Genomic DNA, 15,221 nt, shown 5'->3' on the forward strand with positions numbered 1-15,221 from the left:
TCGGCCGCTTATTCTTCAATGCGTTGTTTAAACGGATCAATTGTTGTAAAGTTCGGCAGTGACGGTTTGGCTCTGTTTTAATAGTTCATGATACACTACACCCTTCTGGTCCCACCATGTACAGAGCATTACTTTCTTGCCGTGAATACTCCGCTTTGGTATCGATGTGGATGGTTTTCCTGGGTCGCTAATGGATTTCCTTCGTTTGGGATCATCGAAATATATCTACTTTTCGTCCCCAGTCACAATATGATGCAAAAAACCTTTTCTCTTTTGCCTAGCAAGCAAGATTTCAGATATGGCTTTTCGCCTCTCGACGTCTCTTTCTTTCAATTCGTATGGCATCCAGCTTCCTTCTTTATAAATCTTTCCCATGGCTGCCAAACGCACAGAAATTGTTGACCGATCAACATTCAACAATTGCGCGAGCTCATGTTGCGATTGACACGGATCTTCATCGATTAGCGCCTGCAATTCCTCGTCCTCGAGCTTCTTCGGCTGACCTGGACGAGGTTTGTCATCGACTGACTGAAATCATCACTTTTGAAACGTCGAAACCATTCTCTGCATGATTTATCGGTGGGAGTACTTTCACCATGAGCTTCTACGAGCATTCGATGAGCTTCAGCGGCTGTTTTCTTCAAATGAAAACAGAAAACGAGAACTTCCCGGAAACGATGCTTTTTTGGCTCGAATTTCGACATTTTCGAATCAGATAAACACGATGTTATTGTTACAAACCCAAACATTTATCAACTGAATATGATTGCCAGATATCAAAACTAAAAAATAAAGCCTTTTGCAGACATTAGAGGTTAGAACATTACATAGTACAGCAATTGACTGCCAGATGGACCGAATTAATTCACACACCTAATACATCGTTTTGCTGATGATAAATAACGATTATTCATTAAAACAGCTATGCTCTTGTCAATTGTATAAGTACGACGGCGATGAGATGATTTAATCAGACGTCATCACAATATTGTCTTAATCTGTTATATTATGTAGGATAATTATAGATTTTTCCAAGAAACGACAATTTTTCCATTTAACAAGTACGATACTGCATTATTTTTCCTTTTGCATACCTTACAGGAGACTTCAAAAATTGTCTCAATATTTTGACATTTTACATATAGTTATAAATACTTTACATTTAAACTATTGCATAGCTCGCTCGCTTCAAGTTATTAACAACGGAAATTTCGTGACTCGCTTGTGTGATTATGGATCCAGCAGTTTTAAATATTAAATGTTTCGATTAATTTTGAGGGTTAAACGATAAATAGTTTATTATTTATTATTTAAATTATTTCAACTAGATTTGCACGAACATTATGGTTCATCACAGTCTGGTGTATCTTCGAGGTTTTGTAAGGTGAAAATATATGTGAAATGTGTTACATCTAAATAATTTTTTAATAGAAATGGTAAACGCACAGACGACTCTTGGCGCGTCCGTACCGCAGCAGGAATATAATTTAATGAAATATCGGGTGCGTTCAGGGAGACTCTATTAGAATATTATTCTTCGTCTACTCTTTTCCCTACAATTTTTCCCAAAATTTCCATCTAACAATAAGTGGATTCTACGGTAGAAGAAAGACTTATCTTTATAGGAGCAATCTACTAATCGGCAACTCTCCAAATTAACCGAAACGACCAATATAATTCTCTTCGCCCCACTTTTCTTCTTATTTCTTATGCAATCTTCTCACCTTCATGCCTCTCTTTCATTTATAAAACCGATGTCAATCGTCAGTGGGAGTACGGCCGTGCACGAGCATTATGGTTCATCACAGTCGGGTGTATCTTCGAGGAAAATATATGTGAAATGTGTTACATCTGAATAATTTTTTAATAGAAACGGTAAACGCACAGACGACTCTTGGCGCGTCCGTACCGCAGCAGGAAAATAATTTAATGAAATATCGGGTGCGGTCAGGAAAACGCTATTAACGCTACCAGTGCAAACACTACCGAAATCGCGGTTTCACAGAGCGCAGTAGCTCTGTGAACGACATTAGTGTAGCATTAGCATTATTGCACAACAAACTTTTGGGGAGTGTTTGAAATTAGAAAAAAATAAAATAGTTTTGTACGTTCATTTCATTATATTTAATTCGATCATACGTTGCTTCCCGAAGGAATTTTTCTCACAGAGACGGAACATCGAAATGCCGGAAAACAGAATGCAAATGTCCGAAATGGTGAGTAACACGCGACAAAAAATTGCACGTGTCACACATTCCAATGGCTTTATCGTACTACTGTACAACAGTAGATACCTCTTTGTTGGCTTTTTTCATTAAAATTATTGATATCGATATAGTTAATACATCGAATAGTTAAAACATACATCCGCATGGTACATTAGATTCGATTCGAATTTAAATATTTAAAGTAACTTATAATTAAGTTATTAATTATAAGTTAAGTTAATTACAAGTTGAGGGTTCAAACATGGCATACAGGCCGGGATGGCTCGTTTTACAGTTGATGCGCGCAAACGCTAATGTATTTGATTCGTACTCGAATCTTCGCGATTCGGAATTTTCGAATTATTCGGATTCGAATCATAAGGATTTGGATTCGAATCGAATCGAATTACATTAGATTCGATTCGATTCGAATTCGAATAGTTCGCGCATCTCTAGTGTCAAGTATACAAAATGAGAATTATACAGACTTACTTGTCGCAGCGACAAGATGGCAAACGGAATCTTTCAATGATTATCTTCTCTCCGCATCTTCCTCTTGATCTTATTTTGATGATTACCCAGACAGCACCGGACATCCAATGGATGTATGTTTCACGTCCAATTTATGTCCACGGACATAAATTGGATGTAACAAGGATGTCCTTATTGGACATCGGACCTGTAGCACGTCCGATGTACGTCCATCGGACGTCCTATGTCCGAAGCTGTGACAAACGTACGTCCTATGGACGTCTTTTGTAAAAAAAATGGACATATAACGGACGTCCAATGGACATCCGTGTGCTATCTGGGTAAATGCGTCATTTTGCTCGGGTGATCATAAAATTGATAACAACCGATAACATCTTTGTTCTTGGAAAACTAACTCGTGATCGAAAATAGACGATTGGAATAATTGCTCGTTAGAAAAAATTAAACGAGCTGCGTTGCGTAATGTTGTAGCTCTTGCGCATTTTTGCCATAATCTTATTCATTTAATGCTAATGCCATAATCTTATTCATTTAATGCTAATGGGCGCTACAAATCAACTGCAATAATAGCTGTTGATATAAGTGCAAAAATTATCTGTATATTCTAGATAAGCGTAAATTGTGCAAACGATAGAAATACATGGAAAAATCTTCAAAATACCTGTGAGAAATATCTCGTAAATGGAGATGTGTACTTTAGATGTTTTCGTGGGACGATATTTTATTTGAATCGAAACTACGGTACAAAGGAGGAGGATCCCTAAAGCCTGTTTTGAGGGTTGCACCCTTCAAAATTGGATCAAAATGGCTGGAATTACTTCCTTATACCCTTGGAAGTAATATTCAGTCAATTCCAGCCTAAACGGAAGTATTTAGAGTGTATACTTCAAGTATGCATGGTGCATCAGCGCGCCCGTATCAAGCATTACTTTGGAAAACTAAGCGTTTCTGAGAAAAATGTTTCAGATAAAAGTTGTATGATTTCAAGGAGGACATAAGATGGTGTCATTGGTTTGACCTTGGATAGTCATTTGAAGGTCACGTGAATGTCGATTTCAATATTTTATATAGAACCCCCTATTTCTACATATCTTGTAGCTTATCTCGAGAGCCTTCCAAAACACTATCGTAGATCACGTAGAAACACTTATTACAAATACTTCTGAAAGAAATGGCTGACGTATTTTCTGCCGCAAGGTTAAATACGGAGTTTTGAAAAGAACTGTTTTAAGAACTGTATGCACCTTTTTGAGCAACTACGATACCTTAAGGAGCTTACCTAGTGTGACAGTTTGAAAAAATCGAATTTTCTTTTTTTTTGCATTTTTTGACAGTTTAACATCTGTAGAATAATATTCTGAAGTGTTATGGCCGTATCTGAAATATTTTAGAAACGGCAGGTATGGAACGACAGCGCAGCTGGTCGAGAGCCATAAACTCGATTCTCGCCGGCGAGGCAGAACGCCGGGCAATTGCGGTAGTTCTTAGGCTCTGACGTAATCGTTTATACTTCAAAGATAGAAAAGAGAGCCTGGTAGTTCCAAGGACTCACAATAATCCCTTTATGTTTGTACGAGAGCGTTGTTGCCAGCTCAAAAAGTTTCGAAGCCTCTCGACGCAGGTATACGTAAGCGGCCCGTTTAGTTCATTTTTAGCCACTGTGCAGAGCACATCTCAGCGCGAATTTCATTCAAAATGAGTGGGAAAAGTCAATCTAGTGTTCAAAAAGGCACACACGATACTCCAGCGCAGGGAAGTACCAATAAGAAAAGAAAGTTCCAGGGAAATCGACATACGCTGGAGCAGTCGACCGAGTACACCAGTACGACATGACGACATTTAAACATGACTATCTCCCTCTGGACCTACAGATTCAAGAAGTTCTAGAGCCAATTTATAGTGATTTAAGTAGGCCTGAATTATTAAATAGGTGCAAGGATAGTAATACACAAAATAATAACGAAAGTTATAATGGTTTGTTGTGGCACTTTGCTCCTAAACATCTTCACAGAGGTTTAAAAACAATAGAACTGGCCAATTTCTTTGCTGTTGCAATTTTTAATGAAGGTTTCCAAGCTATTTTGAAAGCATTTGAAACAATGGGAGTGATTATTGGGCCCTCTGCCAAAGATTATGCAGAAAAACGGCACCGCGAGGCTTCAAAGGAGGTTAGGACAGCTCGCAGGACAGCTGCAGCGGCCCAGCAACAATTTTTCGAACAAGAGGAAGGTGAATTATATGGGCCTGGAATAGCTGAATAGCTGTAAGTATGATAAATTTTCTTTTATAACAAATTTTCTTTTATAATAAAAAAATCAATAGTTAAAACTTGAAACGCGTTTTTCTCGAAACAACGTTTTCGAAATTTGCTGCAGTCATAACTCGCGAACAAATTAATGAATCAACTCCGAATTTGATAGGCATACTCGGTACATGTTTTGTCATACAGTAAACTAGGATTTTTTCAATCCGTCAACAAATGTCAATTTGCCACGCAAAAAACGGGCACTTTTTTTGCTAAATTCGAACTTTTTCTTTTACAACACCGTAATTTTTTTAATTTTCAATATTTTTTCATAATCCTAGTTCACTGTATAGGAAAACTTATCTAGTTTAACGCCTTTTTTGCCTTTTTTTATTTCAGGCACTCTGACGTCACTTGTCGCTGCAGCAGTTGGGCTACTTTTCTTTTTTTACCTCCGAGAAATTACTAATATTTCCAATACATGTCAATATTTTTTCGTAATAAAATTTTTATAACTTCTTCAAATGTTACTTAATATAGCCTCAAACTTTTAAAATATATGGTTGAATAGTTTTCTTTTCTAAATCCTCGAAAATCGCCCTCATTTTCATGTGGTCACACTAGGTAAGCCCCTTAAGCTTTTAATTAAATAGACCAAGTTCTGCTTATGTACATGGCTTTATATCGGACCCGAACTCACATCTTAATGTCAGAGATATACAAAATGCATGTATGCGCGTATCCAGGGACTTGGTTACGATAAAAATACAACTAGTTCTTGTCAGAGCTGCTTTTCGAGATTTTCTTATTACGCAAAAAGATATCTTGTTATTCTTGAGTTTTTCTTCTTTATTCTCTCTCCTTCTTCAGTTTTTAATCTTGCATAATTATTCAGATATGTTCTACAGTGAATTGCAATTTATAATTAGATATAGTTTCCAATATGGCAGAAAATATTAATGTTCCTGCAAACGAAACAATATCTATTCCTCTTAGTAGACCATCTATGACACATAAATGCATTATCTGCAAAGCTAAGTCGCCTCTTGTTGTTGTACCTTCCCTGGCTAAACTTCGGGTTTTTGTTAAGCGTAGATTGATAATTGATAAAAAGTGACAGGCAAGGCAAGGGGATTCACGTAAATCCAACACCCCACTCTACGTGGCTTCTTAAAGGAAGATTACGTTTACGATTTTACTGTTCACGTGTGGAGAATCAACAAGAATAAATAATATGATTTCAATCTTGGATCTCCTTAAGCTAACGTTTCTACAAATCTATCTGTAAGAAGTCTCATAACTCGCAAAGTACTTAATGAAAAATGACTTAGTTATAAGTGTTTTGGAAAGCTCTCGAGATAAGCTACAAGATATGTAAAAATAGGGGGTTCTATATAAAATATTGAAATCGACATTCACGTGACCTTCAAATGACTATCCAAGGCTATCAAACCAATGACACCATCTTATGTCCCCCTTGAAACCATACAACTTTGATCTGAAACATTTTTCTCAGAAACGCTTAGTTTTCCAAAGAAATGCTTGATACGGGCGCGCTGATGCACCATGTATACTTGAAGTATACACTCTAAATACTTCCGTTTAGGCTGGAATTGACTGAATGTTACTTCCAAGGGTATAAGGAAGTGATTCCAGCCATTTTGGTCCAATTTTGAAGGGTGCCGAAAACAGGCCTTAGGGATCCTCCTCCTTTGGTGAATTTCGATTGGATCTTTACTTTATATATTTTATTCGTCTCTCAGTAATATATTTTCTTCTTTTTTTTAATTATGCCTGTGAAAACTTTAAAAGTTTTATGGAAATGGAAATCAATTTTTTCTTACCGCAAGAATTATCATTTATAGCGGCTCGAGTTCAAATATGTGATCTATAAATTATCTTGGATTGATTTACGATGCGTTTCCATGCGTTTTATTATTCATAGAGTATGAGTGGTCGGAAACGTTTTAAATATTGATTACTGGATGAATAATGTATTACAACATAGAATATTAAAAACAGCAAATAGCTAAACTTGGTACATCGCTCTCTTCCATATCTGAGTAAAATCTATTTTCTAACTTTCCTCTAAAGTCTCAACTGTCACTGCCGTTGTTTATATTTTTTGCATACATATATTTTTACATTGCAATACTATCAACTGAGATAGCCGTTTTAATTTTACCGTCGAAAGATTGTAACTTTCGTCAGAATATACAAGCTTATTTTTGAACTGAGATTAAGGTGAGATTATTGTATCAGCAGGTTGGACAGATATTAAGAAAGCGTACGAATCACGATATTCTTATCTTCGATGGATCAAATTAGAATTACGATAACGTATGCATCAAATTATCAGGATTCACCGTGCGTAATAATGCACTCGGATTTATGTGTATTATCACAATTAATATTTTTATGCCATCTCGCTGAACACTCGTCTCGTTGACATAATTCAAGAATGTTCGTCTCTCACGAACGGTTTCTCCAGTCTTTTCAGAATATCGACAACCCGGAGTTCATTTCGACGCCACAGGAAACAATGGACAAGGTCAATAAAACTTCTGGCCTCACTTATGGCATCGATGACATCCCGCCGTGGTATTTGTGTCTCTTCATGGCATTGCAGGTTTCGTAGTTACAGTCGTTCGCTGCTTTCCATACGTCCTCATATATTCTTATTAATTGACGTGAGAATGAAACGAGTCGCGTTTGCAGCATTACTTGACCATGATCGGCGCTATCGTTTCGATCCCTTTTATATTAACGCCAGCCCTTTGCATGGCTGAGGACGATCCCTCAAGGAGTTACATCATTTCCACAATGATTTTCGTCACCGGCCTGGTGACGCTCATCCAATCCACCGTAGGATGTAGGTATGTAAATGATGCTCAAAAAATGGAGAATCGGTAGTGAAGTATTGGCGCAGGATTGATTACAGTGAAAAAGAAAAATATTGTACGGCCAACAGAGCTGGTAAAACGAAACAAAAGGTATACGAATTTCGAGTAACCTTTCTTTACCATGTCCTTAGCAGCTCGATTGTCAATCAAGTTTTGCTTCAGTAGCAATTAGTAGAAATAACGCGGTGTCAACCGCTATAATTAGACATGTTGACGGATACTTAAATGCGTCAAAGAGAAATTGCCAGAAAGTATAACAAAGGCGCGTTTAACTTGCTCAGCGGAATTTATCATTTATCAAGAGCATGAAAAATAATTGCGAAGAGTAAAAAGTTCCCTTGTACCAGGTTGCCGTTGGTACAGGGAGGCACCATATCGTTCTTGGTGCCGACTTTAGCGATATTGAACCTGCCGCAATGGCAATGTCCCGCGCCAGAAATCCTGAGTCAAATGTCCCATGAAAACCGTACGGAGCTTTGGCAGGTGCGAATGAGAGAGCTGTCCGGTGCAATTGCAGTCTCCGCCGTATTCCAAATAGTTCTTGGCTTCGGAGGTGAGTTTGATGTTCCTTCTCTTTGTTATCGGAATCGTGCCGATCCTCTCAAATATCAAAGTGTTGTATATTTGTCTCTGCGTATGCAGGTATCATTGGGTATTTGCTGAAGTTTATTACTCCGTTAACGATCGTGCCGACAGTCTCGTTGGTCGGATTGTCCTTATTCGAGAACGCGGCGGATGCAGCGTCACAGCACTGGGGTATCGCAGCCGGGTACGCAATTCTGTGTGAAAATATTGACGATAAAAGCGTCATGCAATATTGCACATCACGTTCGCTTACATTCTTTTCGTTTGTAGAACAATAATAATGCTGACGATGTATTCACAAATAATGGTCAACGTGTTAGTCCCATTCGTGACATATCGCAAGAGTCACGGTTTCCAAGTCGTTTGGTTTGAATTATTCAAACTGTTCCCGGCAAGTAATATAAGTTAAAGAGGTAGCGAGCGAGAGGCAGAGAGAGAGAGAGAGAGAGAGAGAGAGAGAGAACGGAGTGTTGCGGAGTTGAAAGATCTTTTCAATGTGTGAATATATGTACACACACACACACACACACACACGTGTAAATTACTAAATTCTCTTCACTTGCAGGTTTTGCTGACAATTATCGTTATGTGGATAATCTGTACTATATTAACGATAACAGACGCACTTCCGGTCGGTCATCCCGCCAGATCCGACAGCAAATTGAAAATTATTAGCGATTCGCCTTGGTTTCGCATACCGTACCCTGGACAATGGGGTTTACCCACTGTTACGTTATCGGGAGTACTCGGTATGTTGGCGGGTGTATTAGCGTGCACGGTCGAATCTATCAGTTATTATCCCACCACCGCGAGGATGTGCGGTAGGTATACAAATTTTTGAAGAGCGATTTTGTTTAAACATCGAGAAATTTATTTTTTTCCTTTTCCTTTTTTAATATCGCGAGTTATCCATGTAGGAATAAATAGTTGTAGCTTCTTCATCTCGTGCATAAATTCGACTAACTCGAACTCGTTTACATGTATATTTAAGTGAAATTATTTCTCGAGATGTTTTACAAAAGAGCGTGCTCTCTTATTCGTGTACTGGCAACTGATTCAATAATAAATTAGGTCATTCCACATGATTTCCTGCATATGCGTTTTCATAATTGCGTGTGTACAATCGTTCAGAGGGTTACGTAAACTATCAACGCGTGTACGAGAGAACGGTAGATTGGGTATTGCTTGTGAAATAGATTGAGCGAATTTTAGGAGCACCGCCGCCGCCGGTTCACGCGATCAATCGAGGTATCGGCATAGAAGGCCTCGGCACGATGTTGGCCGGTCTTTGGGGCAGCGGTAACGGCACAAACACATTCGGGGAGAACGTCGGTACGATAGGTAAAGAGCGTTGATTTAATTTAGACTTGCGAATTCGATGTATCAACGCTTTATCTGATAGATTGTAACGTTGTACTTACATGAAACGATCAGGGGTCACGAAAGTCGGTAGCCGCAGGGTCATACAGTGGGCCTGCTTCTTGATGATTCTGCAAGGAGTAATTAGCAAGTTTGGAGCAGTGTTTATCATAATCCCTGAGCCGATAATTGGCGGCATATTTTGCGTAATGTTTGGAATGATTTGCGCCTTCGGTGAGTTCTCGTTTGGATTAGTTGTTGATTAGCGAGAGAGAGTAACGAATTTTTATTTATAAAAGCGAGGAGAATGGGAAAATAATGGAGAAATGGATAAAAAGATTCTTATCCCACTTTATATCGTTATTATATATGCATATTTTTATTTTATACTTTTACTTTTAGGATTGTCAGCGTTACAATATATAGATCTTAATTCGGCAAGAAACTTGTATATTCTGGGCTTCTCAATGTTCTTCCCCATGGTGATTATATTTTTGAGGGAATTATATAGGCACTAGATTAGGTGCGCGCGATCATAATTCATCGTTCGTTTTCTGGTATAGGTGCTGTCCAAGTGGATGATCAAGCATCCGGACGTAATTCAAACGGGAAACGAAGTGGCGGACAGTGTTATCACCGTGTTACTCAGCACCACCATTTTGGTTGGCGGTGTATTAGGTTGTTTCTTGGATAATATCGTGCCAGGTATCGTTAAACGCGTACAGGTACTGTTAAACGCGAATCACAGAGCAGCGATGTTAGTCGGATTCTTAATTTTGTCAATCAAGGTACTGCGGAAGAACGTGGGTTGGTGGCTTGGTCCAAAGAAATGGAACTGATCGATCGCACGAGCGACGAGAAAATCGACAGTGGTACGGATTACGTTTGGAATACTTTTGATTTCCCGTGCGGGATGAATTTGCTGAGAAGGTATTATTGACGCATATATCTTTAGTTTAGTTTAGTCTGAAAGGTTCGCGATGATAATGGTGAATATTTTTCAGATGGAAGTGGATATCTCACGTACCATTTCTACCTACGTATAAAAAGAAAGCGTAAAGAGGTCATAAGTATTTTCATCTTCCCAAACGATAAGAAAGAAATGTATGACATTGCATTGTAAACTGATGTTATTATTAAACCTGTAGAGTTTGTGCGCTGCTGTAATTGCTATAATTGCTAAAATTGCTTATAGAGAAGCAAGTGTTTAATGATTAAAAATATATATATTTTTTATAAAATTATCCTTTTTTATTTGTTTAACGCGAGAGAGAGAGAGAGAGAGAGAGAGAGAGAGGGAGAGAGAGCCATTTTTTTAGAAAAAAATGCTCGAAAATGAAAAAAGTCTGCTTATTTCGCGGGTCTCCACGCGAGAGGTTCTTGTAAACCTTCCTGTAGACCCATAAGCGTGCATCGCAAAGCTTAAGTTTTCCAGGCGAAACAATTCAGGCAACATTCAGCTTTCATTCGTTTGGGATGGAACAACTGTTTGCCCACGAGTATGTACGAACTTATGTTGGCAGCAACGTGTAGCGAACCATGAAGGAGCACACTCGCGATCGATACGCGTGAGTCACGTCAAAGTCGGCCGGCCGACCGAAATTGAATTGAACCGTCGACGCGGACGCTTCTGTGTGTTGGGACGATTACTGGGAAAATTGCGAGTAACAGGAGAATGCTCCAGGATCACGAGCTCTTCTCTCGTTTGTGTCAGAAGCACGGGATTTCCCTGATTCCCGAGATCATAGACGCGATTAAAATTAGCAGGTATTCATGCCATATTGTTATTACATTCTCGCGATAGCATGCTTGTGCTGATGATATTGTTTACTAATCGGTGGTTAGTAGAGCAGGTAGCATATATAATTTGATGTATCCTTTGCTTTTGATGTATCAAAAGTACAAAGTCTAATGAAACAATTACGTAATTGACAGCATAAATGTTTAGCAAAATTATATATTTGTGATGATGAGCATGATTTGGTGATGACATTCCCCTCTCACTTTGTTACCTCGAGTATTATTAATAATAGGCAGGTGCGCGCAACTACTGTCTACTGTTTAATTATGCGGGATGCAAAATTAAATCTCTCAATGTTCATAAATATATGGAAAAAAATTTCACAAGTCAATTTCGTCTTCGTCTCTCCTATTCTACGAATTTTAGATGCATTGAAAATCCAAATTACGAAATTCTTCATTACGACAACAATGTATCGCTAAACTTTAATTTTTCGAAAAGACGAAAAAGAGATAGCCCAACGATCTACGATCGTTGCATTATACCGTGACTAGGAATTTGCATTAGAGATTCATAAGAGTCGTGATATTTCGCAGTATCACCGGGGAGCTACGATTGTCTTGCCTGTCGATAATGATACCGGTCTGCAAGATCATAGCGCGGACATTGGTATCCAGTCACACGATCAAAACTATCGACTTGAGCGACTGCATGTTACTGTCGAAGGGTCTCGCCAGTATCCTCGACGCGCTTTGCGAAGGCACCACCGTGACGACTCTGCATCTAAAGGGCAACAACGTGAACGGGCCTGCTGTGGCCCAGCTGGGCAGGGTCTTTGCGTGTAACAATACGCTGAAACGGCTGCACATCGAGTGGAATAGCGTTGGCTCGGACGCAGACTCGTTTACCGCTTTCTGCAACGGCCTGGCAAAGAATCACAATATCGAGCAGCTCGATCTTAGGTAACACCTCAGGTGTGTTTCCGCATACGGTTTGGGCGCACGTTCGCGCGAGAACGCTAATAATTTCGTATGCACAGGTACAATCAGATATCGTCGCATTGCGCCGAACACCTTTGCAATATAATACGCGCGAACAAGTCCCTCAAGAGCATCGACTTATCTTGGAACACCTTGGGTCTGCAAGGCGGCCGGCTGCTGCTGGACGCTATGAGCGAGAACAAGACCATCACCGAGCTCGTGCTGCGCGGGAACTGTATACCCGAGGACATCGCGTTCGCGATCGAGGAACGGCTGCGAAAGAACCGTCGAAAGAACCGTCGCGCGACGAGCGAATTCGTTTTACCCGCCAACGTGGAGATGATCGTCAAGTCTCCGAGAACAACAGAGAAAGAAGATCTCGTAGAGTCCATAACGAGCGACGACGACGTGTTTGTCCAAGCTGCTCGTATGCGGAAGCAAAGACTGCTGGTGCAACAGAGGGAGAAGTTTAAGACGCGAGCACAACAAGTACCTGAGGACATAAATTCAAAAGGCAACCCGGAAGTGGACTCGGAAATGAACGTGGAATTTGAGGACAATAGCAAAATTGACTCTGACGCGCGTGTAAATATCTCGTCGAAAGATCGTCATGACAGAGCGAATGAGACGGACATGAAGATTGCCGATCTCGGCAAGATGCTGCAGGAACGTACCGCGGCGATCGATCAGCTGACCGGTGAGATTGCGACGAAAGTCACGGAGGTGAATGACACGCGGGCACAACTGAACGTGCTACAGACTCAGGTTAATCAGTTGCAGGAGGATAAGCAAAAGTTTGATTCGGATAAAGCGAGAGAAATTGCGGATTTGCGAAGAAATTACGACCAGGCGGAAGAAAATTGGCGGAAAAGTTACAAGGACCTGAAGAACAACTTTAACGAGTGCTCGCGAAGCAAAAAGGATGCGGAGTCCAAAGTAAAATCGCTTGTCCCAAATTAATTTCGTTTTCCTGAGATAGAGAAGCGTACACGTCGGTTTTGATTTTCAGAGAAGAGTTTCCCGAATAAAATTTAATGTTATTCTTTTACAACTCCGCTCGGAACAGGTTCGACGATATGAAACGGAGATTCACAGGGGCTCGTTGAGGATTGAATTGCTTAGAGAAAAGCTCATCTCTGCTACACGGGCGTACGATGATTTGCTGTCGCAGACCAAAACCGAGATGCACCGTCTGAGAAGAGAGTCGAGAGAGCGCGATAACAAGCATAAAATCGAGCAGAATGTATTGAGAAGCACGCTCAAGGAGACTACGCAGGCTCTAGAGGATTGTCAGACCGAGCTGCGAAGGAGCAGGAGAGAATCACGTGATTTGTCCAAGAGTCAGGCACTTTTAAAGATAAAGTTGGACGACGCGGAATGCAGAATTCTCAGGTTGCTAATAATTAAATAACTTTCCTCCTGTACTTTATGTTTCTTTGATATGAAAAGTGTTTGCTTTTCATAGAAATATTTCGTATAAAAATATCGCGACTGACATTCGTTTACGAGCCGAGAGAAACAGCGAAATTCTCTCAACAGGAGAGAAAATAGATCTTGCTTTACTTTAAATATGTTATTTTGTGTAAAGGTACGCGAATTTGGAAGGGAAATGCCGGAAATTAGAAGAGGAGAAGGATGCGTTGGAGGAGAAATTAGCCGAAACGTGCAAAACCGCGTCCTCTTTGCAGCGTCAAGTCGCAAAACTTCAGAGCGAGCTAATCGAGCCACAGAGACGTCAAGATCTGCTCAAAGAGGAACTCGAGTTAGAAAGGCAAACGAATGAGAGATTGAGGCAAGAACTTCACGAGGAGAATACCAAACTAACGAACCAAAATCTCCAAATGGAAAAGATGAATCAACAGATCGCTATATTGAACGCGCAATTGAACAAGATTCAAGCCACTCACACCGAAATATTACACGAGAGAGAAAGGGAGAGGAAGCAATTTCAAGATATTATTTCCAGCAAAGAACGTAATCTCTCGGAATTACGGTGAGTTTGCTAATTGGCTCTGCTTCTACATAATCATTTCAACTGCGAGAAAACAAGAAACTGTTCTTGAAATATATTTTATCAGATATTTATCGTCATTTTCAGCGCTGAAGAGGTTCAAAGGGTCAAACAACTCTATGCGGCTTTTAACAAATACTTGAGCTCTATAACTCCGAATCTCACTTTGTGATTTTTCTCAAGAATTGATAAATACTGTATTTAATACTGGGGATATAAAGGCTCATCACGTTTGTACATACTTTTCTGCTCTTGTATGCATTATCTTTTAATTTAGATTCAACAGCGACGAGATATCGTCAAAGAATCACGAGATTAGTACACGTTATGCCAGCTTATAAATTAAAAATATCGTCCTTCGGCTACTTAAATTGTATGATAATCGATATACAGCCAGTAATGTCAGCACTCTACAATTACTCCAGTAAATCACCCTCTGTTATCGAAATACTTTATCAACGAAACAGATTAACGAGGCCCAACGAGGTTTTTAATGTCCCCGATATTTCGAATATCGCACACAAAAAGCGCAGACTCATCGAGAGAAGGAGGAGAACGCATTGGAAATCATTGGAATTTTGGATTATTCATCTCGACAGCGGCGAATTCACTTGGGCTTGCAATAAGGAGAAGCAATTCTCCATTAATATCCATTTCTATCAACTGGTGGTTTTTGGTAATTTAACTGACTGATTATT

At 39.6% G+C, this 15,221-nt stretch overlaps 3 protein-coding genes across 3 annotated transcripts; all 3 read left to right on the top strand.

Moving 5' to 3' along the window:
• The first annotated feature begins 1,790 nt into the window (after positions 1-1,790).
• On the top strand, positions 1,791-10,947 carry LOC105183756 (solute carrier family 23 member 1). The gene is made up of 13 exons (XM_011142090.1): positions 1,791-2,216; positions 7,436-7,573; positions 7,663-7,820; positions 8,195-8,400; positions 8,490-8,616; positions 8,703-8,823; positions 8,998-9,253; positions 9,645-9,773; positions 9,867-10,025; positions 10,194-10,273; positions 10,355-10,496; positions 10,580-10,721; positions 10,796-10,947. The coding sequence occupies exons 1-13, from the start codon at positions 2,184-2,186 to the stop codon at positions 10,848-10,850; spliced, it is 1,746 nt and encodes a 581-aa protein (XP_011140392.1). The 5' UTR covers positions 1,791-2,183; the 3' UTR covers positions 10,851-10,947.
• On the top strand, positions 4,162-5,484 carry LOC112590659 (uncharacterized). The gene is made up of 2 exons (XM_025307891.1): positions 4,162-4,962; positions 5,344-5,484. The coding sequence occupies exon 1, from the start codon at positions 4,529-4,531 to the stop codon at positions 4,958-4,960; it is 432 nt and encodes a 143-aa protein (XP_025163676.1). The 5' UTR covers positions 4,162-4,528; the 3' UTR covers positions 4,961-4,962; positions 5,344-5,484.
• Positions 10,948-11,337: 390 nt separating the features above from the next.
• On the top strand, positions 11,338-14,764 carry LOC105183757 (leucine-rich repeat-containing protein 45). The gene is made up of 6 exons (XM_011142091.3): positions 11,338-11,558; positions 12,129-12,494; positions 12,572-13,448; positions 13,579-13,904; positions 14,101-14,505; positions 14,611-14,764. Exons 1-6 carry the CDS (start codon positions 11,467-11,469, stop codon positions 14,693-14,695), a joined length of 2,151 nt encoding a protein of 716 aa, XP_011140393.1. The 5' UTR covers positions 11,338-11,466; the 3' UTR covers positions 14,696-14,764.
• The last annotated feature ends 457 nt before the right edge of the window (positions 14,765-15,221 follow it).

Source organism: Harpegnathos saltator, unplaced genomic scaffold, assembly GCF_003227715.2.
Source record: "Harpegnathos saltator strain DR-91 unplaced genomic scaffold, Hsal_v8.6 scaffold13, whole genome shotgun sequence".
In the NCBI taxonomy this organism is placed as follows: domain Eukaryota; kingdom Metazoa; phylum Arthropoda; class Insecta; order Hymenoptera; family Formicidae; genus Harpegnathos; species Harpegnathos saltator.

Coding starts and splice junctions, on each gene's coding strand:
- LOC105183757 (XM_011142091.3), top strand. CDS start 11,467: ATGCTCCAGGATCACGAGCTCTTCTCTCGTTTGTGTCAGAAGCACGGG. Junction 12,495..12,571: donor ATCGAGCAGCTCGATCTTAG/GTAACACCTCAG, acceptor TCGTATGCACAG/GTACAATCAGATATCGTCGC. Junction 13,449..13,578: donor AAAAGGATGCGGAGTCCAAA/GTAAAATCGCTT, acceptor CGCTCGGAACAG/GTTCGACGATATGAAACGGA.
- LOC112590659 (XM_025307891.1), top strand. CDS start 4,529: ATGACGACATTTAAACATGACTATCTCCCTCTGGACCTACAGATTCAA.
- LOC105183756 (XM_011142090.1), top strand. CDS start 2,184: ATGCCGGAAAACAGAATGCAAATGTCCGAAATG. Junction 9,254..9,644: donor CACCACCGCGAGGATGTGCG/GTAGGTATACAA, acceptor AGCGAATTTTAG/GAGCACCGCCGCCGCCGGTT. Junction 10,026..10,193: donor TGGAATGATTTGCGCCTTCG/GTGAGTTCTCGT, acceptor TTTTACTTTTAG/GATTGTCAGCGTTACAATAT.